This window comes from Gorilla gorilla, chromosome 6 (genome assembly GCF_029281585.2).
Source record: "Gorilla gorilla gorilla isolate KB3781 chromosome 6, NHGRI_mGorGor1-v2.1_pri, whole genome shotgun sequence".
Classification (NCBI taxonomy): Eukaryota; Metazoa; Chordata; class Mammalia; order Primates; family Hominidae; genus Gorilla; species Gorilla gorilla.
This window is the reverse complement of record NC_073230.2, coordinates 89,221,358-89,245,886: the sequence shown is the minus strand read 5'-3', so window position 1 is coordinate 89,245,886 and position 24,529 is coordinate 89,221,358. Positions and strand designations below refer to the sequence as shown.

The following is a 24,529-nucleotide window of genomic DNA, read 5'->3' as shown; positions in this document are numbered from 1 at the left end:
GGGTATACATCCCCTGCGATATTGAAAATAATATCATCCTCTCTCCCTCTGGATATTAGAAACAATATCACAGGGGTGGTGTACAACCCCTGTGACATTGGAAGTAACATCATCCACTTTCCCCATGGATATTAGGAACTATATTACAGGTTGGGTGTACACCTTCTCTGATATTGGGAGTAATATCATCCTCTCCCCCCCTTGATATTAGGAACAATATCTCATGGGGGTGTACACCCCCTACGCTATTGGGAGTAATATTCTCTCCCCTTCTGGATATTAAAAACAATGTCACAGCTGGGTGTACACCCCCTGCGATATTGACAGTAATATCTTCTACCCCCTTGGATATTAGGAACAATATAAAACCGGGGGTGTACACCCCCTGCGATACTGAGGGTACTATCATCCTCTTCCCACCTGGATATTATGATCAATATCACAGGGAGGACGTACACCCCCTATGATATTTGGAGTAATATTATTCTCTCTCCAGCTGTATGTTAGAAACAATATCACAGAGGTTTACACCCCCTTCGATATTGGGTGTAATATCATCCTCTCCCCACCCTGGATATTAGAAACAATATCACAGGGGGTTGTACACCGACTGTGATATTGGGAGTAATATCATCCTCTCCCCTCCCAGATATTAAGAACTATATTACAGGGTTGTGTACACCCCCTGCGACATTGAAAGTAGTATCATCCTCTCCACTTCTGGATATTAAGAACAACATCACAGGGGGGTGTACACTCCCTGTGGTATTGGGATTAATATCATCCTCTTCCTCCGTGGATATTAGAAACAATATCGCAAAGGGTATTTCCCCCCACCTGCGATATTGGTAGTAATATCCTCTCCCCTCATGAATATTAGGAATAATATCACAGGGGGTGTGTACATCCCTTATGATATTCGGAGTAATATTATTATCTCCTCCTGCATATATTAGGAACAATATCACAAAGGGGGTGTAAACCCCTTGCAATATTGAGGATAATGTCATACTCCCTCTCTTGGATATTAGGAGCAATATCACGCGGGGGGTGTACATGCCCTGCGATATTGGGAGTAATATCATCCTCCCCCCCTACATATAAGGAACAATATCACAGGGGGGATGTACACCCCCTTCGATATTGGGATTAATATCATCCTCTGTTCCACTGGATATTAGGAACAATATCACACGAGGGGTGTACACCCCCTGAGATATTGACATTATATCGTCTCCCCCTGAATATTTTTAACAATATCACAAGGGGGATGTACACCCCTTGCTTTACAGGGAGTAATATCCTCCTCTCCACCCACGATATTAGGAGCAATATCACGGGGGGGGGGTGTTGTACATTTCCTGCGGTATTAGGAGTAATATTATTCTCTGCTCCCCTGGATATGAAGAACAATATCACAGGGGGGTGTACACCCCCTGCCATATTTGGAGTAATATCATCTTCTCCTTTCCTGGATATTAGGAACAATATCACAGCGCAGGGTGTATACCCCATGCGATATTGGGAGTAATATTGTCGTCTCCCATCCATTATATTAGGAGCAATATCACAAGGAGGGAATACACCCCCTGCAATAATGGGAGTAATAATATCCTCCACCCCCCTGGATATTAGGAACAATATCACAGGGGGGATGTACATCCCCTGCGATATTGGGAGTAATATCATCTTCTGCCCCTCTCGATATTAGAAACAAAATCATGGGGAGGGGGTGTACATCACCTGTGATATTGGGAATAATATTATCCTCTCCCCCCTGGATGTTAGGAACAGTATCACAGTGGGGTGTACATCTCCTGCAATATTAAGAGTAATATCCTCTCTTCCGCTGGGTATTAGTAACAATATGACAGCGGGGTGCGATATTGAGAGTAATATCATCCTCTCTCCCACTGGCTATTAGGAACAATATTGCAGGCGGGGTGTACACTCCCTGCAATATTGACAGTAATGTCATACTCTTTCCCCCTAATATCAGCCTCTATTTCACTGGATATTAGGAACAATGTCACAGGTCGGTGTACAACCCCTGTGATATTGGAAGCAATATCATCATCTCCCCCTCTGGATATTAGGAAGAATATCACAGTGGGGGTGTATACCTCCTGCAATATTGGGAGTAATATCATCCTCTGCCCCCCTAGATACTAGGAAAAATATCACAGTGGGGGTGTACACCCCCCTGTGATATTTGGAGTAATATTATCCTCTCCAAATTTGAATATAAGGAACAATATCACAGTGGGGTGTACACACTGTGAGTTGTTGGAAGTAATGTCATTCTCTCCTCCTGTGGATATTAGGAACAATATCACATGGGGGTTGTATACTCCCTGCGATATTGTGAGTAATATCATCCTGTCCCCTCTTGATATTAAAAACAATATCACAGGGGGGTTGTACACACCCTGTGATATTGGGAGTAATGTCTTCTCCCTCCCTGGATATTAGGAAAAATATTACCTCCCCTTGTGGATATTATGAATACTATCAGAGAGGGTGTACAGCACCTGCAATGTGAGGAGTAATATCACATCCTTCCTTGGATATTATGAATAATATAGCAGGGGATGTACACCCCCTGCGATGTGAAAAGTAATATCACCTCCCCCCTTGGATATTATGAATAATGTCACAGAGGGTGAACAGCTTCTGCTATGTGAGGAGTAATATCATCTCCTTTGGATATTACGAATAATATCACATAGGTTGTCCACCCCCTGCGATGTAAGGAGTAATGTCACATCCCCCTTTTGATATTATAAATACTATCACAGAGGGTGTACACCCCCTGTGATGTAAGGAGTGATATCACCTCTCCCTTGGATATTACTCCTAATATCACAGAAGGTGTACAGAGCCTGCATTGTGAGCAGTAATATGACCTCTGCCCTTTGATATTACAAATATTATTACGGAGGGTGTACAGTCCCTGCGTAGTGAGGACTAATATCACCTCCCCTTTTGGATATTACTAATATTATAACAGAGTGTGTACAGCCCCTGCGATGTGAGCAGTAATATCACCTCCCCCCTTGTATATTATGAATATTATCACAGAGGGTGTACAGCCCCTTTGATGTGAGGAGTAATCCCCGGCTGGATATTAAGTATATGATCACAGAGGCTGTACAGCCCCTGTGATGTGAGGAGTAATATTACCTTTCCCCTTGGATATTACGAATATAATCACAGAGGGTGTACACACAGGCTGTTTACAATATTGCAAGTAATGTCATCTCTCCCCTTGGATATTACGAATATAATCACAGAGGGTGTACAGCCCCTGTGATATGAGGAGTAATATCACCTCCTCCCTTGGATATTACAAATATTATCACAGGGGATGTATACACAGGGTGTTTACAATATTACAAGTAATGTCATCTCTCCCCTTGGATATTACGAATAATATCACAGAGGGTGTACACACAGGATGTTTACGATATTAGGAGTAATATCTCTCCCCTTAAATATTACTAATAATATCCACAGAGGGTTTACACTTCTAGCGATATTAGGAGTAATATCATCTCCTCCCTGGGAGATTATGAATAATATTTAGAGAGTGTACACCCACTGTGATATTACAGGTAATATCATCTCCTCTTTTGGATATTATGAATAATATCACAGAAGGTGTGCACCCACTGCTATATTACAGGTAATATCTCCTCCCTTTAATATTATGAATAATATCACAAAGGGTGTACACCCACTGTTACATTAGGAGTAATATCTCCTCCCTTGGATATTACAAATATCAGAGAGGTGTACATCCACTGAGATTTTAGAGGTAATATCATCTCCTCCCTCCGATATTACAAATAATATTACAGAGGATGTTCACCCACTGTGATATTGGTAGTAATATCATCTTTTTTCTTTTATATTATGAATAATATCACAGAGGGTGTACACCCACTGCATTATTAAAGGTAATATTATCTCCTCCTTTGGATATTATGAATAATATCACAGAGGGTGTACCCCCACTGCGATATTAAGAGTAATATCTCTCTTAGATATTACAAATAATTGAATAATATCACAGAGTGTACATATGCTGTGATATTAATAGAACTAGTTCCCTAGGATATTACAAATAATATCACAAGGTGTACACCCACCGTGATATTAGAAGTAATATCTCTTTTAGATATTATGAATAATATCACAAGGTGTACACCCACTGTGATATGAGGTGTAATATCTCCCTTACATATTATGAATAATATCACAGGGTGTACATCCACTGTGATATTAGGAGAAATATCTCCCTTAGGTATTGTAAGTAATATCACAGCCTGTACACCCACTGTGATATTAAAGGTAATATCTCCTTTAGATATTATGAATAATATAACAGGATGTACACCCACTGTGATATTAGGAGTAATATCTTCCTTAGATTTCACGAATAATATTACAGAGTTTACACACACGGTGTACACCCACTGTGATATTACGAGTAAGGTCTCCCTTAGATATTACGAATAATATCACTGGGTTTACACACAGGATATACAGCCACTGTGATATTAGAGGTAATATATTCCTTAGATATTACAAAGAATAACTGTGATATTATGAGTAATAGCTCCGTTAGATATTACAAATAATATCACAGGTTGTACACAAAGGGTGTACATCCACTGTGATATTAGAAGTAATATCTCTCTTAGATATTACGAGTAATATCACTGGGTTTACACACAGGGTATATACCCCCTGAGATATTAGGTGTACTCTCTTCTTTAGATCTTATAAATAATATCACAGGATGTACACTCACTTTGATATATGGAGTAATATCTTTTTTAGATATTACAAATATATCTTTCTTAGGTATTATGAATAATATCACCGGGTGTACACCCAGGTTGTACAACCAGTGTGATATTAGGAGTAATGTCTCCCTTAGATATTACAAATAATATCACCAGGTGTTGACCCACTGTGATATTAGGAGTAATATCTTTTATATATTATGAATAACATCACAGGGTGTATGCCCACGGTGATATTAGGAGTAATATCTTTCAGATCTTATGAATAATATCACAGGGTGTACACACAGCATCTTCACCCACTGTGATATTATAAGTAATATCTTTTACATATTATAAATAATATCACAGGGTGGACACCCATGGTGATATTAGTAGTAATTTCTTTTAGATATTATGAATAATATCACAGGGTGTACACACAACGCCTACACCTATGGTGATATTACAAGTAATATCTTTTACATATTGTGAATAATATCACAGGGTAGACACCCACGATGATTTTAGGAGTAATATCTTTTAGATATTATAAATAACACCACTAAGTGAACACCCATGGTCACATTAGTAGTAATATCTTTCAGATAGTATGAATAATATCACAGCGTGTACACCAGCGCTTATATATTAGGAGTAATATCTTTTAGGTATTATGAATAATATCACAGGTTGCACACCAAGGGTAATATTAGCAGGAATATCTTTTAGATATAATGAATAATATTACATGGTGTACCCACATGGTGCACATCCACGGTGATATTATGAGTAACATCTCTTAGATATTGTGAATTAGATTACAGGGTGTACACCCTCGGTGATATTAGGAGTAATATATTTTAGATATTATGAATAATATCACAGGGTGTACATCCACAGTGTTATTAGGAGTAATATCTTTCAGATATTATGAATAACGTCATCACAGGGTGTACACACACTGTGATATTAGGAGTAATGTCTTTGAGATATTATGAATAATATCATCATAGGGTATACATCCACAATGATATTAGGAGTATTATCTTTTACATATTATGAATAATATCACAGGGTGTACACACAGGATGTACTTTCATGGTGATATTAGGAGTAATATATTTTAGATATTATGAATAATATCACAGGGTGTACACCCACGGTGATATTAGGAGTAATATCTTTAGACATTATGAATAATAACACAGGGTGTACACCCATGGTAATATCAGGAGTAATATACTTTAGATGTTATAGTGTCACAAGGTGTGCACACATAGTGTACGCCCACGGTGATATTAGAAGCAATATCTTTTAGATATTATGAGTAATGTCACATTTTGTACACACAATGTCTACACCCCCGGTAGTATTAGGAGTAATATCTTTTAGATATTGTGACTAATACCACACGGTGTATATCCATGGTTTTATTAGGAGGAATACCTTTTAGATATTGTCAATAGTATCACAGGGTGTACACTCACAGTGATATTAGGAGTAATGTCTTTTAGATATTGTAAATAATATCACAGGGTGTACACCCACGGTGATATTAGGAGTAATATATTTTAGATATTGTGAATAATATCACAGAGTGTACATCCACGTTTTTATTAGGAGGAATATCTTTTAGATATCGTCAATAGTATCACAGGGTGTACATCCACGTTGATATTAGGAGTAATATCTTTTAGATATTATAAATAACACCATAGGGTGTACACCCACGGTGATATTAGGAGTAATATCTTTTAGATATTATAAATAACACCATAGGGTGTACACCCACGGTGATATTAGGAGCAATATCTGTTAGATATTATGAATAATATCACAGGGTGTACACCCACGGTGATATTAGGAGTAATATCTTTTAGATTTTGTGAATAATATCACAGGGTGTACATCCACGGTTTTATTAGGAGGAATATCTTTTGGATATTGTCAACAGTATCACAGGGTGTACACCCACGGTGATATTAGGAGTAATGTCTTTTAGATATTATGAATAATATCATCACAGTATATACACCCACTGTAAACACTCTGTGTAAATACTGTTACATGATAAATATCAGAAGCGACATTTCATCAATATGACAGTATGTAAACCTGTGTAAACACTTTGATATGACATATATCAGAGATGATATTTCATCAATATCACAGTGTGTAAACACTCTGTGTAAACACTGTGATGTGACAAATATCAGAAGCGATACTTCATCAATATCATATGTGTAAACACTCTGTAAACACCATGATAGGACAAACATCAGAAGCGATATTTCATCAATATCATAGTGTGTAAACCCCCTGTAATCACTGTGATATGATAAATATCAAAAGCGATATTTCATCCATATCACAGTGTGTATACTCCCTCTGTCAACACTGTGATATGATGAATATGAGAAGCGATATTTCATCAATATCACAGTGTGTGAACCCTCTGTGTGAGCACTGTGATATGATAATTATCAGAAGTGATATTTCATCAATATTACTGTGTGTAAACACTGTGATATGATAAATATCAGAAGGGATATTTCATTAATATCACAGTGTGCGAATATTGTGATATGATAAATATCTGAAGCGATATTTCATTAATATCATAGTGTGTGAACACTGTGATTTGATAAATATGAGAAGAGATATTTCATTAATATCACCTTGTGAAAACACTTTGATATGATAAATATTAGAAGTGTTATTTCATTAATATCACAGTCTGTAAACGCTCTGTGTAAACACTGTGATTTGATAAATATCAGAAGCGATATTTCATTAATATCACACTGTGTAAACACTCTGTGTAAACACTTTGATACGATAAATATCAGAAGCGTTATTTCATTAATATCACAGTGTGTAAACACCGCGATATGATAAATTTCAGAAGCGGCATTTCATTAATATCACAGTGTGTAAACTCTGTAATATGATAAATATCAGAAGTGATATACCGTTAATATCACACTGTGTAAACACTCTGTGTAAACGCCGTGATATAAAAAATATCAGAAGTGATATTTCATTTATATCACACTGTGTAAACACCGTGATATATCAGCAGCGATATTTCATGAATATCACTGTGTATGAATGGTCTGTGTAAACACTGTGATATGATATCAGAAGCGATATATCATTAATATCAAAGTGTGTAAACACTGTGTAAACACTATGATATGATAAATAGCAGCGATATTTCATTAATAACAGTGTGTAAACACTGTGTAAACACCGTGATATGAAAAATATTAGAAGCGATATTTCATTAATATCACAGTGTGTAAATACTCTGTGTAAACACCATGATATGAAAAATATCAGAAGGGGTATTTCATTAATATCACAGTGTGTAAACTGAGAAATATCAGAACCGATATTTCATTAATATCACAGTGTGTAAACACTGGATATTATACATCTTACAGTGATATTTTATTCATATCACAGTGCGGAAACACTGGATATTATACATATCACAGGGATATTTCATTTGTATCTCTATGTATAAACAGTGGATATTATAAATATCATCGACATTTCATTTATAGCCCTATGTGGAAACACTGGATATTATATATATCACAGCTATATCTCATTTATATCTCTGTGTGGAAACGCTGGATATTATAAATATCACAGCAGGATTTCAACTTTATTCCTGTGTGGGAACAGTGTATATTATAAATATCACAGCGATATTTCATTTATATCCCTTTGTGGAAACACTGGATATTTTAGTATTTCATTCATATCCCTATGTGGAAACAATGGATATTTTAATACTTCATTCATATCCTTGTTTGGAAACACTGGATATTTTAATATTTCATTCATAGCACAGTGTGGAAACACTGCGTAGTATAATATTTCATTCATATCCCTGTGTGGAAACACTGAATATTATAATATTTCATTCGTAGCATAGTGTGGAAATACTGGATATTATAATATTTGATTCATAGCACAGTGTGGAAACACTGAATATTATTTCATTCATAGCACAGTTTGGAAACACTGCATAGTATAATATTTCATTCATTGCACAGTTTGGAAACACCGGATATTATAATATTTCATTCATAGCACGGTGTGAAAACACTGGATAGTGTACTATTTCATTCATAGCACAGTGTGGAAACACTGGATAGTATATTTCATACATAGCACAGTGTGGAAACACTGTATATTATAAATGTAACAGCGATATTTTATTAATATCACAGTGTGAAACACTGGATGTCAGTAGTGATATCGATGATGTTACAAACATAACACAGTGTGTTAACACTGCATTATCACCCTGGATGTCAGTAGTAATATCACGGATATTATGAATAATATCACAGGGTGCTAACACAGTGTGTTCACACCCTGGATATCAGTAGTAACATCATAGACATTATGAATAATATCACAGGGTGTTAACACAATGTGTTAACATCTTGGGTATCAGTAGTGGATCAGTATCAGGATATCATCCTGGATATCACAGGGTGATATTATTCATAATATCATGGATATTAATTGTATTAACACCCTGGATATCAATAGTAATACACTGGATATTATGAATAATATCACCGTGTGTTAACAACAGTGGATATCAGTAGTAATATTGTGGATATTAGGAATAATATCACAGTGTGTTAACACAGTATGTCAACACTGGATATTAGTGATATCATGAAAAATATCACAGTGTGTTAACACTGGACATTAGTAGTAATATGAATATTCTGAATAATATAACAGTGTGTTAACACTGGATATTAGTATTAATATCTAATGTGTGTTAGTAATAATATCACAGATACTATGAATAGTATCACAGTGTGTTAACATAGTGTGTTAACACTGGATATCAGCATTAATATCATGGATATTATGAATAATATGGTATGATAACACAGTGTGCTAACAAACACTGGATATTATGAATATCATAGATAATATTAATATCACAGTGTGCTAACACTGGACACTATGAAGATCATAGATATCAATATCACATTTTGCTAACACAGTGTGCTAACACTGGATATTATGAATATCATATAAATTATTAATATCACAATGTACTAACACTGTGTTAACACTGGATATTATTATCACGGTGTGCTAACACTGGATATTATTAATATCATTGATATTAACATAACACAGGGTGCAAACACTGGATATTATTATTAGGAAGTCACAGGGTGCTAATACTAGATTTTATTAATATCATATTATTATTAACACATCACAGGGTGCTAACACTTGATATTATTAATATCATAGACATTATTAACACATCACAGGGTGCTAACACTGGATATTTTTAGTATCATAGATATTATTAACATTGCAGTGTGCCAACATTGGAAATTATTAATGTCACAAATATTGGTAATAGCACAGTGTGCTAACACTGGATATTATTAATATCACAGATATTAGTAATATCACAGTGTGTTAATACAGTGTGCTAACACTGGATATCACTAATATGATACATAATATAGATATTAGTAATATCACAGTGTGTTCACAGTGTGCTAACACTGGATATTATTAATGTCACAAATATTAGTAATATCACAGTGTGCTAACACTGAATACTATATCATAGATGTTAGTAATACCACAGTGTGTTAACACAGTGTGCTAACACTGAATATCATTAACATTACAGCTATTAGTAATATCACAGTGTGCTACTATTAATATAATAATGTTAATACTATTGAGACTATATTAGTAATATAATAGTGTTAACACTGTTATTAATATGAGAGTTAATACTACTAACACTATATTTTTAATATGATAGTGTTAACACTACATTACTAATATGTGTTAACACTATATTATTAATATAATAATGTTAATACTATTAACAGTATATTATTAATATAATAATGTTAATACTATTAACACTATATTATTAATATAATAATGTTAATACTATTAACACTATATTATTAATATAATAGTGTTAACACTGTATTATTATTATTATTTGAGACAGAGTCTTGCTCTGTCGCCCAGGCTGGAGTGCAGTGGCGCCATCTCTGCTCACTGCAAGCTCCGCCTCCCAGGTTCACACCATTCTCCTGCCTCAGTCTCCCGAGTAACTGGGACTACAGGAGCCCGCCACCACGCCCGGCTAATTTTTTGTATTTTTTAGTAGAGACGGGGTTTCACCGTGTTAGCCAGGATGGTCTCGATCTTCTGACCTCGTGATCCGCCTGCCTTGGCCTCCCAAAGGACTGGGATTACAGGCGTGAGCCACCGCGCCCGGCCTAACACTATATTATGAATATAAAATAGTGTTAACACTACATTATGAAACACTATATTATTATTATAGTGTAGATACTATTACATTATTAATAGTGTTAACACTATTATCATTAATATAATAGTGTTAATACTATTAACACTTTATTATTAATTATAATATTAATATACGAGTGTTATTAATTATTAATATAATTATAATACTGTTAACACTATATTATTAACAATTATTATTAATATAATAGTGTTATTAATATAACATAATAGTGTTAACACTATAATAGTGTTAACACTATATTTTATTGTTAATATTATAGTGTTAACACTATTATATTATTAATAGTGTTAATCATGTATTATTAATATAGCAGTGTTAATAGTAACCCTATATTATTAATACAATAGTGTTAATGCTATTAACGCTATATTATTAATATGTGTTAACACTCAACACTATATTACTAATATGATAGTGTTAATAGTATATCATTAATATAATAGTGTTAATACTATTAACACTATATTATTAATACTATTATTATTCCCATTTTACAGATTAGAAGCCCAGGACCCAGGAAGGAGACACAGGAAATTTATTCAAAGTCCCCACGCTGGTAATGGCAGAGCTAGGATTTGAATTCAGATCCCTCCCGCTCTCTGTTCCTCCGCCCCCACACACCCGTGAGCGAAGCCGGTACTGTGGGCAGACGCCAGGGCCAGGTTTCCCCACCCTCCACCCGCCAGGTTTGCGGTGGCCGGGGCGGCAGGTAGGGAGGTGAGCCCGCGTCTCCTCCGCAGAGCTGGAGCTGGAGCTCCGCTCAGAGGCCCAGGCTCAGTGGGCTCCTCCCCCGGGTCGGGGCAACCCCCCGCCGGGACCTCTGGGGCCAACGGAAGCTCCAGGAGCGCGGTGGAGCCTGGAGTGAAGGGCGAGGGTCCCACCGTGACCCGCCTGGAGGGCAGCCCAGCTCCGGGACGCGAAACCGCCTACGACGGTGCCGCAGGTGGAGGGAAGGGTAGAGGGGAGACCAGTAGGGGGGAGAGCAAGGTGGCCCCACAGGTTGGGAGAGGTTGGGAGAGGATGTGGGGAAGTCCCCCTACCCACCCAAGGCCGAACATCGCCTAACTGGCTGTGGGACGCCCGGGGCAGGGGCTGGGGGCGGATGGCCTGGTTAGGGCCCAGCTTGGGGTCTTGAAAATATCCCTATGGCTTTGGGGCCACGGAAGGGCGGAGTCCTGGCATTCAGGGGAAAGGGCCGAGGACGGTTGTCAACGTGAAGGAACCTCTGACCCTACCCTGGGTCAATGTGCAGTCCAAGTTGCCACAAATGACCGGAGGAAACAGTGGGAAGGGAAGGTCTCTTTCCCATTCCAAACCAGGATGCCCTTCAGGTCGCCCACTTCCTTCATCCCCAGAGCAGCTGCCGACTTTCCCGTGAAGTGCCAGGGCCTGGGAGGTGCGGGGCTGCAGCTCAGGCGCCGAAGGGGGCCTAGGGACCAGGAACCTCCTGCCAAGCCAGTGGTCCTCAGATGCTGGTCCAGGCACCACCACGGGGTACACAGCTTTTCTTACCTCCTGGTGTTATGGGTCCTTTCTGTTTTTTGAGACGGAGTCTCGCTGTGGTTGTGTCGCCCAGGCTGCAGTGCAGTGGCACGATCTCGCCTCACTGCAAGCTCCGCCTCCCGGGTTCACGCCATTCTCCTGCCTCAGCCTCCTGAGTAGCTGGGACTACAGGCGCCCCCACCACGCCTGGCTAATTTTTTTTTTTTTTTGTATTTTTAGTAGAGACGGGGTTTCACCGTGTTAGCCAGGATGGTCTCGATCTCCTGATCTCGTGATCCACCTGCCTCGGCCTCCCAAAGTGCTGGGATTACAGGCGTGAGCCACCGCGCCCGGCCCATGGGTCCTTCAAAAAATAATAATTTGGCCAGACATGGGGCCTCATGCCTGTAATTTCAGCACTTTGGGAGGTAAAGGTGGGAGGATCACTTGAGCCCAGGGGTTGCCTGGGCAACATAGCAAGACCCCATCTCAAAAAAAAAATTAGCCAGGTGTAATGGCATACACCTGTAGTCCCAGCTACTCGGGAGGCTGAGGCAGGAGGATCGCTTGTGCCCAGGAGGCATGAATGCACCACTGCACTCCAGCCTGGGTGACACAAGACCCTGTCTCAAAAAACAACAACAACAAAAATTTGAATAAAAACCAAACCAGTGACAGTAGATAAGTTGCTGTGTTTTTAATGCTCTTGGCAAAATAAAAAGTTGGCAGTCGTATATTCCCCCATTCTCTCTTTCTCACACATGCACATGCCTATAAGAAAGCATTCTCTGGATCCACAGAATTCCAGATTTGGGAATCACTGAATTGAACTGCCGGCCATTGGTGGCTGGTGAGGCTGTCCTGGCAGTGATGCAGTATTCTGGTCCCTGTGCCAGCACTGATGGGCTGTGGAATCCTCCACCGGTCATTCCCTCTCTCCAGCTCTCCATCTCTGCTTCTGTACAAAAGGATCTACAAATCCCCTCTTATATTCAAATATCTATGACCTTTCAATCTGGCCTATATCCGAGCGGATCTGAAGTTGTGTATCCGAAGATGTAACCTTGTCCAGTGCTGGCACTAAGGGCTGCTTCAGGGAGGGACCTGGCCTGGTGCCCAGGGAAAGGAGGACAAGGTCCTCATCACTGGAGAGTGGAGGGGCCGGTGGGAATGGGACAGATAAGGGGTAGTGCCCTGGGGTATACCTGGCCCCAAAGCAACCCCGGGCTGTGAAGACAAAAGCACTGCATCACATGATGTGTTTCTGTGTCTCTCTCCCTAGCAGTTCCAAGAGCCTCTGAGTTCCTGCCTTTTTTCATCTCTGAATCCCCACCATTGGCCTACATTGGGAGTGGGGCGACCTGTAAGTGCACAGTGAATTTTTGCTGAGGGAGTGGCTGGGAGGGCTGCGTGGAGTGGACAGGACCAAGCTGCACTTTTCAGGGGAGTGGGGTTTGGAAAATTTGGGGAGCAGAACAGGCACCCCCGCCCCCAGGAAGGAACCCAGGTGTATTAGTCTGTTCTCATGCTGCTAATAAAGACATACCCAAGACTGGGTAACTTATAAAGGAAAGAGGTTTAATTGACTCACACCACATGGCTGCGGAGGCCTCACAATCACGGCTGAAGGCAAATGAAGAGCAGAGTCACATCTTTCATGGTGGCTGGCAGGAGAGAGCTTGAGCAGGGGAACTTCCACTTATAAAACCGTCAGATCTTGTGAGACTTATTCACTACCACGAGAACAGTATGGGGGAAACTGCCCCTGTGATTCAATTATCTCCACCTGGCCCTGCTCTTGACACATGGGGATTATTACAGTGCAAGGTGAGATTTGGGTGGGGACACAGCCAAACCAAATCACCAGGTACAGAGGCCAGAGGAGCCTGGGGATGATGGTGATGTTCCAGGTGTGGAGGGAGACATGGCAGGCGTGGGGACAGGAAGGTTGGAAGGTTGGGGAACTTTATGAAGGGAAAACTGAGAAGATGAGGAAGGCTGATGAGATGGAAGTGGGGTTGGGGAGAGGGAAGAACCAGCATGAGCCCAAGGCTAGGGTTTGGGTGAAGGAGAGAAAAAAAGGTAGAAAATAAAGGAGACGGAGATCACTTCTAGTCACATTCAGGTGGAGATGGGGTAGACAGGAAGAGGTGCCCCCTATCAAATGAGAATGCCCAGTGTACTTCCATCTATACAGAGGACAGGATCAAGATGCAGCCATGACTCCTTCCCATTGAGTTCTAATACTAGAAGGATGCCTCAATGCCCTCTGGTCCAACAGACTTCATCATTTTAGATAGAAGGAAGCGGAAGCCCTGAGGTTGGGGTGACTTGTATGACCTGGAGAGTGGATGGGAGATGGAAAGGGGAGATTTAAAGAGAGGGAAGGGCCGGGTGTGGTGGTTCAAGCCTGTAATCCCAACTCTTTGGGAGGCCAAGGCAGGAAGATCACTTAAGCTCAGGAGTTTAAGACACCCTGGGCAACATAGTTAGACCCCTGTCTCTACAAAAAATTAAAAAATTAGCTGGGCGTGGTGGCACGCACCTGTAGTCCCAGCTACTCAGGAGGCTGAGGTGGGAGGATCACTTGTGCCCAGGAGGTTTAGCCTGGGTGACAGAGTGAGACCCTGTATCTAAAAACAAAAAATAATAAGGAAAGAAGGGAATAATTCAATTTTTCAAGTGGGAAGAAGAGAAACTAGAGAATGTCAGAAAGGAAGAGAAAGTACAAACATTTTCAAGTCACTCTGACAGCATCGAAGATGAACATGTGTTTACCTGTTTATAACCAGGGTACTTGGGTGTGGGGGGTACAGGGAGGGAGCCACACCTCTGCCCTCTGCCATTAGGCTTGTTCAGCCATAGCCATTGGTAGCTCTCAGAGATGCCCCCCTTCCCTGGCTGCAGCAAGTATCTGCATGGGCAAAGATGCCCCATTCTCTGGCTGCAGTGAGGGTCTGCATGGGGATTGGGTAGAGGCCCCAGTGCCTGCACTGGGCAAGGTTTGCACAGGGTGTGGGAGCAGGGGAGGAAAGCATGCTCACTTCGAGGGCCTTGTGCTCTCTACTGACCAGGCACAGCTTGAAAACCGTGATGCTGCCAAGCCCAGCCTTGCACAGGCAAGAGTCCCCAGGTCTGGCTTTGGGTAGGACTTGGAAAGAAAGGCTGTCATCTTGGGGTGCACCTCCCTTGTCACATCTTCCTTTCACCTCCTGATGCCCCCTTTCTGCACTGCCAGGTAGCGAGGGTCATCACAGTGCCACCTGGAGGCCTCCGGCCAGGCCCACCCTCCCTGCAGCTCCAATCACTGTCCCTGCTTCCTTCCTTCCCATTGCTGGATAACTCTTATTCCTCAGAGCTGCCAGGCTCAGCACAGAGGGGAAAGCAGATTCGTTGAAACAATTTGTCCTGAAGTTGAGTGTGGCCTCCAGCCCCTTCTCCCACAGGGATATCTGAATTTTAGAAGTCTGCCCTCCATCCCTGCCCTCCCAACTTTAACCAAGCACCTGAGTGCTCAGCACTGTGTTGGACACTTTGGTATGCGTTATTTCATTTGGTCCTCTCAGTGGCAGGTGTTGTATTCTTATCATTGGGCAGGTGTTATAATATATCCTTCCTTATCATTAGGCAGGTGTTATATCCTTCCTTTTCCAGATGGGGAAAGCAAGGTCCTGAGACTCTGAGCAAGTTCCCCAAGATCACACAGCTAGGAAGTGATGAAGCTGAGACAAGACCAGCCAGCACTTACCCACCACGGTGTAACTACTCATTCAAAAGATGACATCTTTTGAAAATTTTTATTCTTTTAGAGACAAGGTCTTGCTTTGTTGCCCAGGCTGGAGTACGGCGGCATGATCATAGCTCACTGCAGTCTCTAACTCCTGGGCTCAAGAGATCCTCCTGCCTCGTCCTCCCAAGTAGCTGGGAACTACAGACAGGCACATGCCCCCAGCCTCGCTAATTTTTAACAATTTCTTGTGGAGACTGGTCTGACTGTGTTGCCTAGGCTGGTCTCAAAACTCCTGAGTTCATGCGATCCTCCCACCACAGCCTTCCAAAATGCTGGGATTATAGGCATGAGCCACCAGTGACTGGCCACAAAAGGAGACATCTTAGTGACAGATGGTGATGAAAGAGAAGATGGGTTTGGGGGAGGAACTCCACGTGATAGGGATCCTTCACTGAGGGCCCGGGCTGCAGGAGGCTCTATGAAACACCAGAACACTTTGTAAAACTTCCTGTTTGTACATGACCTGCTCATTTCTCAGCAGGGGCTCCTCCTGCGCACATGGACCTCTCCCCACCTAAACCCACAGTTCCTGTGGTCAGAAGGCCAGTCACTGAATAAGGGCACCTAAGGCTCTGGTCTGAATATCTCCCCTTGGTTCTCAGTCTGAAATCCCAAAAGGAAGACAGGTGACTGCAAAATAGGCTGGAGTTGTCCTTCTGATGGCCAGTAGAGGTGGCTGTTGATAGAATTGAAAGCTTAGGGCCGGGCATGGTGGCTCACACCTGCAGTCCCAGCACCTTGGGAGGCTGAGGTGGGTGGATCACTTGAGGTCAGGAGTTCGAGACCAGCCTGGCCAACATGGTGAAACCCTGTCTCTACTAAAAATACAAAAATTAACTGGGCGTGGTGGCAGGCGCCTGTAATCTCAGCTACTCAGGAGGCTGAGGCAGGAGTATTGCTGGAACCTGGGAGGCAGAGGTTGCAGTGAGCTGAGATGGTGCCATTGCACTCCAGCCTGGGCTGACAACAGCGAGACTCCTTCTTAAAAAAAAAAAAAAAAGAATTGAAAGCTTAGAACTTTCGTTTTTTTCTTTTTTTAAACAATTATTTAATTTTTTTTTTTTTTTTTTTTTTGAGACAAGGTCTTGCTCTGTCACCCAGGCTGGAGGGCAGTGGTGTGATCATGGTTCACTGCAGCCTTGACCTTCCTGGGCTTAGGTGATCCTCTCACCTCAGGCTCCTGAGTAGCTGGGACTACAGGTGTGCAACACCATGCCTGGCTAATTTTTGGTAGAGATGGGGTTTCGCCATGTTGCCCAGGCTGGTCTTGAACTCCTGGACTCAAGCGATCCGCCTGTCTCAGCCTCCCAAAGTAGTGGGATTGCAGGTGTGAACCACTGCACCCAGCTGAAAGTTGAGAACTTTAAAGCTGAGGAGGCCTTGTGAATGGCCCAGTTCAACCTCCTCACTTTACCAGAGGAAGAGGGCTCAGAGAGGGAACCTGACATGCCCAAGATCACCCAGTGATTTAGCGACAGAAAGCATTTTATGCATTTTTTTTTGGTCTGCTGCAGAGGTGTGTAGGCTGTAAAGTTAAGCAAAGAAATCATCATTTACTGAGTTTCACATATGCGCCACACACAGCACTGACATTTCCCCAGCCACTGTCTCCTTCCCTCTGTGCTGCAGGAGAATTTGGGTCGGTGTCCCACCTCCACGATCACTTTTCTCTTACACAGGTGATGCTGACGTTAGAGGACAAGGACATGAAGGGATTCTCCTGGGCCATAGTCCCAGCCTTAACCTCCCTAGGCTACCTGCTTATACTGGTGGTCTCCATCTTTCCCTTCTGGGTGCGACTGACGAACAAGGAGTCCCACGAAGTCTTTTTCAGTGGCCTATTTGAGAACTGCTTCAATGCCAAATGCTGGAAGCCTCGACCGTTATCCAGTAAGGAGGGATGGAGGCGGGGAGGAGAGAGAGGGAGATGGGGCCAGTGTCGGGACAGAGGTGGGGGGTGAAAGAACAGGGTGGGAGCAGAGAGGACAAAATCTAATTAGCTCAGGGCTGGACGCGGTGGCTTGCACTTGTAATCCCAGCACTTTGGAAGGCCGAAGCGAGAGGATTGCTTGAGGCCAGGAGTTCAAGACCAGCCTGGGCAACATAGCCAAACCCTGTTGCTACAAAAATGAGAAAATTAGCTGAGCATGGTGGCATGTGCCTGTAGTCCCAGCTACTCAAAAGGCTGAGGTTGGAGGGCTCCTGCTTGAGCCCAGGAGTTCGAGGCTGCAGTGAGCTGTGATCATGCCACTGCATTCCAGCCTGGGAGTGAGAGTGAGGCCCTGTCTCAAAACAACAACAACAACAACAACAACAACAACAACAACAACAACAAAACACAAAAAATTAACCAGGCTTGGTTAACCCAAGGGTAGACTCTGGGATATCTGGGGCTTCAACAGCAACTTTGACTCCTTATCCCACTGCCAGCTGCCCACCTCTGCCAGCTCAGGAGGGTATGCAAACTCATTTTCACATGGGTCTGCATCATGCCAGCAGTCAGAGAACAAATCACCCTGTTATCAGACTCTGGCTCTGCTAATTTTGGTCTATTTCACTAATTCTGTTGTTGTTGTTGCTTTTAGAGATGGGTCTCACTCTGTTGCCCAGGCTGAAGTGCAGTGGCGTGATCATGGCTCACTGCAGCCTCCACCTCCTGAGTTCAAGCGATCCTCCCGCCTCAGCCTTCTGAGTAGTTGGGACTACCTGTGCTCACCATAGCTCCCAGCTAATTTTTTAATTTTATGTTTTGTAAAAAACAGGATCTCACTTTGTCACCCAGGCTGGTGTGATCACAGCTCACTGCAGCCTCCAACTCTTGAGTTCAAGCGATCCTCCCACCTTAGCCTCCTGAGTAGTTGGGACTACAGGTGCGCAGCACAGCTCCCAGCTAATTTTTTAATTTTAGGTTTTGTAAAAACAGGATCTCGCTCTGTTGCCCAGGCTGGTGTGATCATAGCTCACTGCAGCCTCCATCTCCTCAGCTCAAGTGATCCTCCTGCCTCAGCCTCCCAAGTAGCTGGGACTACAGGTGTGCCCCACCGTGCCCAACTTTTTAAAATTTCTTGTAGAGATGGGGTCTTACTATGTGGCCCAGGCTGGTCTCCAACTCCTGGCCTCAGGCAATCCTCCCACATCAGCCTCCCAAAGTGTTGAGATTACAGGCGTGAACCATTGCACCCAGTCTCACTCCTATTAACTAGGAAAATTAAATAAAGATGTGGGGATTCCCTCAGCATTCAGAACATTTTGACCTCACAAAGTTCTGATTTTCCACAGGCGAATTACTTCAGGGTAACCGATACAGGTGTGATTCTTCACATTTGCACGTGCAACAAATTTTATCACAAGAAATCGATTTTGTGTTGCTTTTTAAAACCACCATTTTCCCCTAGTGGATGATACATGGTTTGGTACAACCAAATTCACATAATAACATTTGTTAAGGCCAGGCACGGTGGCTCACGCCTGTCATCCCAGCACGTTGAGAGGCTAAAATGGGAGGATCGCTGGAGCGCAGGAGGTTGAGGCTGCAGTGAGCTATCATGGTGCCACTGCACTCTAGCTTGGGCGACGGAGCAAGACCCTGTTTCTACAAAACATAAAAATAAAAAAATTAGCCAGGTGTGGTGGTACATGCCTGTGGTCCCAGCTACTCTGGAGGCTGAGGCAGGAGGATTGCTTGAGCCTGTGAAGTCAAAGTTACAGTGAGCTGAGATTGCACCACCACACTCCAGCTGGGGCGATAGTGGGAGACCCTGTTTCAAAAAAAGAAAAAATATATTTATTAAGAACTGGTGATTTCAGTGTCTGACATTGTCAATTTAATTTTTTTCCCTATATTTCTATGCCATTGGGAATCAAATTGTGGGGCCAAAGCATTCTTGGGGCCAAAGTGGCATGGTCACCACCTTTGTCCCAAGGCCATGCTTTGGGATCTAAGGGTGGTGGAGGCTCCGGGGGCCAGCCCTGCCCAGGCTCTGAGGGACTCTGACCTTTCCGGGTCAGGGTTCCCAGCTTCAGCCCCACTTCTCCCTCCCCTGCAGTTTACATCATCCTCGGCCGGGTTTTCCTGCTCTCTGCAGTTTTCTTGGCTTTCGTCACCACCTTCATCATGATGCCCTTTGCATCCGAGTTCTTCCCAAGGACCTGGAAGCAAAACTTTGTGTTAGCCTGCATCAGCTTCTTCACAGGTGTGGAACAGCTAGGTGATCCCTGACCTTCGCTAGGGCCTGGGGAGGAGTCCAGAGAAAGAGGGGTGCTCAGTCTCTGTGATGTCAAAAGAGGCATAATTTTTCTTTTTAGGGACAGGGTCTCACTCTGTTACCCAGGCTGGAGTGCAGTGGTGCTATCATAGCTTACTGCAGCCTTAACCTCCTGGGCTAAAGTGATCCTCCCACCTCAGCCTCCCAAGTAGATGGGACTCTAGGCATGCGCCACCATTCCTGGCTAATTTAAACATTTTTTTTTTGGTAGAGATGGGGATCTCGCTATGTTGCCCAGGCTGGCCTTGAACTCCTGGTGTCAAGCGGTCCTCCTGCCTCAGCCTCCCAATTGCTGAGATTACAGGCATGAACCACTGCACCTGGCCCCTTTTGACATTTATAAAGGGTGACCCAGGCTCCACCCTGAGAGGCTCCTAGGCAAATGGTGGAGGTAGAGCAGTGGGAAAATGGGATTGCATTTAATCCAAAGTGTTGCACCCTCTGCTAAGGTGCAGAGGTGAGCTAAGGGCAGATGCAGAGGGTGCTAGGAAAGGGAGTTCTGATGATGGTTCCCTGGAAGGTAAAGCACATGGGCTTTGAAGATGAGTCAGAAAGGAGGGAGGGACAGGCATCTGGGTAGGAGTTTTGTTTCAGAGAGGGGGCAAGGATGAAGGAGCCTCCAGGCAGGAGCCACAGGGGGTGAAGTTTGGAGGGAAGGCGGGTAGCATGGGAGGAGACCAAGGGTGTCTCCCTGTGACCCTCCAGGGGCCTGTGCCTTCCTGGCTTTGGTGCTGCATGCCCTGGAGATCGAGGCTCTGAGGATGAAGCTCGGCCCCCTGCAGTTCTCCGTGCTGTGGCCTTACTACGTGCTGGGCTTTGGCATCTTTCTGTTCATAGTGGCTGGTGAGTGTCCAGGGAACAGTGCCCTGCTTCTTGTCCTCGGTCTGGATTTAGGAACCTGTCTTGTGGAGGCCCTCCCTTTGGATTCTCTAGAATTGCACTGTTCCAAACCGCAGCTGCCAGTTAGACGTGGCTATTTAACTTTCGTTAATTAAAATAGTTATTGGCCAGATGTGGTGGTTCACACCTGTAATTCCAGTGCTTCGGGAGGCCGAGATGGGCGGATCACTTGAGGCCAGGAGTTTGAGACCAGCCTGGCCAACATGGTGAAACCCTATCTCTACTAAAAATACAAAAATTAGCTGGGCGTGATGGCACATGTCTGCAATCCCAGCTACTCGGGAGGTTGAGGCAGGAGAATCGCTTGAACCCAGGAGGCAGAGGTTGCAGTGAGCCGAGATCACATCACTGCACTCCAGCCTGGGTGACAGAGCAAAACTCCATCTCTAAAATAAAATAAAAAGTTATGAATTCAGTTCCTCAGCCATACTAGCCACATCACCGATGTTCAATAACCACATATGTCCAGTGGCTATTGGACACTGTCATATTGGACAGTGCAGACAGAGAAATTTCCTTCTCTGCAGAACGTTCTGCCGGACAGCACTGCTCTGGAGCTTCAACCCCATCCTTGGCCTTCCTGTTCTTATCCTTCTTGACTTAGAAATAAACTGTTTCAAATTTTTATAGTCTCCCTTCCACCATCCTGGTTCCTTAGGCTATCTATTCCTGTCTCTACCTTTTTTTTTTTTTTAAGAGATAGGGTCTTGCTTTGTTGCCCAGGTTGGAGTGCAGTGGTACAACTGCAGCCTCCAACTCTGGGGCTCAAGCGATCCTCCTGCCTCAGCCTCTTGAATCACTGGAACTACAGGCATGTGCCACCATGGCCAGCTAGTTAAAAAAAAATATATATACACACACACACACATATATTTATATATGCACATATATATGTATGTGTGTATATATATGTATATAGACATACATATATGTGTGTGTGTGCACGTATATATATATATATATACACACACACACATATATATGTATATATGGCCAGGTGCACTGGCTCACACCTGTCATCTCAGCACTTCGGGAGGCCAAGGCGGGTGGACCACCTGAGGTTAGGAGTTCAAGACCAGCCTGGCCAACATGGCGAAAACCCATCTCTACTAAAAATACAAAAATTAGCTGGGTATGGTGGTGCGTGCCTGTAATCCCAGCTACTCAGTAGGCTGAAGCAGGATAATCACTTGAACCCAGGAGGTGGAGGTTGCAGTGAGCTGAGATCTCACCACTGCACTCCAGCCTGGGCAACAGCAGGACTCCATCTCAAAAAAACAAACAAACAAAAAACCACATATTTAAGCTTTTATTTCTTAATTTCCCCTTCACCAAATAGAGTTACAATATTTTATATTTTAACCTTTTAATTCCATTTTTCCATGATTTCCATGAATTCTTTGAAGTTCTCTCACATTTTATTTAAAATTTTTGTGGCTTTTAGTGGTAGAGTAGTCTGCTATAATGCTGAAAATAGAAGATGTCTTTTATCTTAGTCTTCATCTTAACACAGCATTGATCATTTACTCAAGATATCTCCATTTGTTATCTCTTTTTGTTCCCGAGATGGAGTCTTGCTCTGTCACCCAGGCTGGAGTGCAGTGGCATGATCTCGGCTCACTGCAACCTCCGTCTCCCAGGTTCAAGCAATTCTGCCTCAGCCTCCCAAGTAGCTGGGACTACAGGCACGCACCACCATGCCTGGCTAATTTGTATATTTTTAGTAGAGACGGGGTTTCACCATGTTGGCCAGGCTGGTCTCGAACTCCTGACCTTGTGATCCACCCACCTCGGCCTCCCAAAGTGCTGGGATTACAGGTGTGAGCCACCGCACCCGGCCATTTGTTCTTTTTTTTTAAAGGGACAAGGTCTTGCTCTCTCGCCCAGGCTGGAGGGCAGTGGTGTGATCATAGCTCACTGCACCCTTGACCTCCTGGGCTCAAGCGATCTTCCTGCCTCACCCTCCCAAGTCAGTGGGGCTTCAGGCTCATGCCATCATGCCTGGCTAATTTTAATTTTTTTTTGGTAAACACGAGGTCTTGCTATGTCGCCCATGATGAGTCTCGAACTCCTGGGCTCAAAAGACCCTCCTGTCTCGGCTTCCCAAAGCACTGGAATTACAGGTGTGAACTACCACGTCCATCCCTCGTTTGTTCTTATTCGTGTCAGTTGTCTATCTTTTACTTCACTGAAGGTCTTGGGTTGGGCCTGGGTTTTGTGTTGGAACTTCCTTTCTCTAAACCTTAGGTTTTTTTTTCACCCATAAATGGGCTACATGATTGTTGAGATGTCTTCTAGGTGCTGACCATGGGTCTGTGATTTTATACATGTATTTGTACTTCTTGTCCTTTGACGCATCCTGTCTGTAATCTCTCTCTGTAATACTCTAGATTGGGGGGCAGAATGAGGGAGGGCAGCTCTGGAGCTAGAGGGACCTGACCTCTAGGGCGTGGAGCTCTGGACTTTCTCTGACCTGACCCAAACGTTGGCTGTTCCCTAGGTACCATCTGCCTCATTCAAGAAATGGTTTGCCCTTGCTGGCACTTGTTGTCCACTTCCCAGAGTATGGAGGAGGACCATGGGAGCCTGTACCTGGACAATCTGGAGAGTTTGGGAGGAGAACCGAGCTCAGTACAAAAGGAGACACAGGTGACAGCAGAAACAGTCATCTAGCCCAGGACATGGCTTCTTTACCCTTCTTCAAGCCATGTGAGTGTACACATGTAGCTGTTTGTAGTCCTCCCCACCCTCTCTGCCAGTATCTGTGCCTTTGAGGAGCTTCTTGCGTGTCAGATCAACTCTCCACCTCCCCATACTCACAGTGATTCTATCTTGCTTGTATGTGAAATTTGCTAAAAGTCCTTTCAACTCTTCTGAGCTTCCTAAGTGACGTTTTTGCAGGTATTTTCAATAAAAAGAAGGGCTACTTTGTTCA

At 43.1% G+C, this 24,529-nt stretch overlaps 2 protein-coding genes across 7 annotated transcripts in view; one reads left to right on the top strand and one right to left on the bottom strand.

The window, feature by feature from the left end:
* The window catches only part of LOC129523918 (uncharacterized), a 23,172-nt gene extending 7,361 nt beyond the window's left edge, over nt 1-15,811 (bottom strand). The window contains exons 1-3 of the mRNA XM_055347876.1: nt 15,711-15,811; nt 13,647-13,784; nt 11,779-12,048 (exon numbers count right to left, since the gene is read on the bottom strand). Coding sequence (XP_055203851.1) covers nt 11,779-12,048; nt 13,647-13,784; nt 15,711-15,811 — 509 coding nt within the window. The remainder of the gene's footprint in view (nt 1-11,778; nt 12,049-13,646; nt 13,785-15,710) is intronic.
* On the top strand, nt 11,783-24,529 carry TMEM225B (transmembrane protein 225B). 6 transcript variants are annotated; one of them, XM_055393154.2, is made up of 6 exons: nt 11,783-11,866; nt 13,922-14,002; nt 18,109-18,319; nt 20,476-20,622; nt 21,400-21,537; nt 24,095-24,529. In XM_055393154.2, exons 3-6 carry the CDS (start codon nt 18,112-18,114, stop codon nt 24,265-24,267), a joined length of 666 nt encoding a protein of 221 aa, XP_055249129.1. In that variant the 5' UTR covers nt 11,783-11,866; nt 13,922-14,002; nt 18,109-18,111; the 3' UTR covers nt 24,268-24,529. The 6 variants fall into 6 exon arrangements, with proteins under 6 accessions (XP_055249129.1, XP_018886494.2, XP_018886490.2 ...); XM_019030949.2 differs by having other exon boundaries at nt 11,788-11,874; XM_019030945.3 differs by lacking the exon at nt 11,783-11,866 and adding an exon at nt 11,949-12,100 and having other exon boundaries at nt 13,925-14,002.

Coding starts and splice junctions, on each gene's coding strand:
- TMEM225B (XM_055393154.2), top strand. CDS start 18,112: ATGCTGACGTTAGAGGACAAGGACATGAAGGGATTCTCCTGGGCCATA. Junction 18,320..20,475: donor GAAGCCTCGACCGTTATCCA/GTAAGGAGGGAT, acceptor CCTCCCCTGCAG/TTTACATCATCCTCGGCCGG. Junction 21,538..24,094: donor CTTTCTGTTCATAGTGGCTG/GTGAGTGTCCAG, acceptor GCTGTTCCCTAG/GTACCATCTGCCTCATTCAA.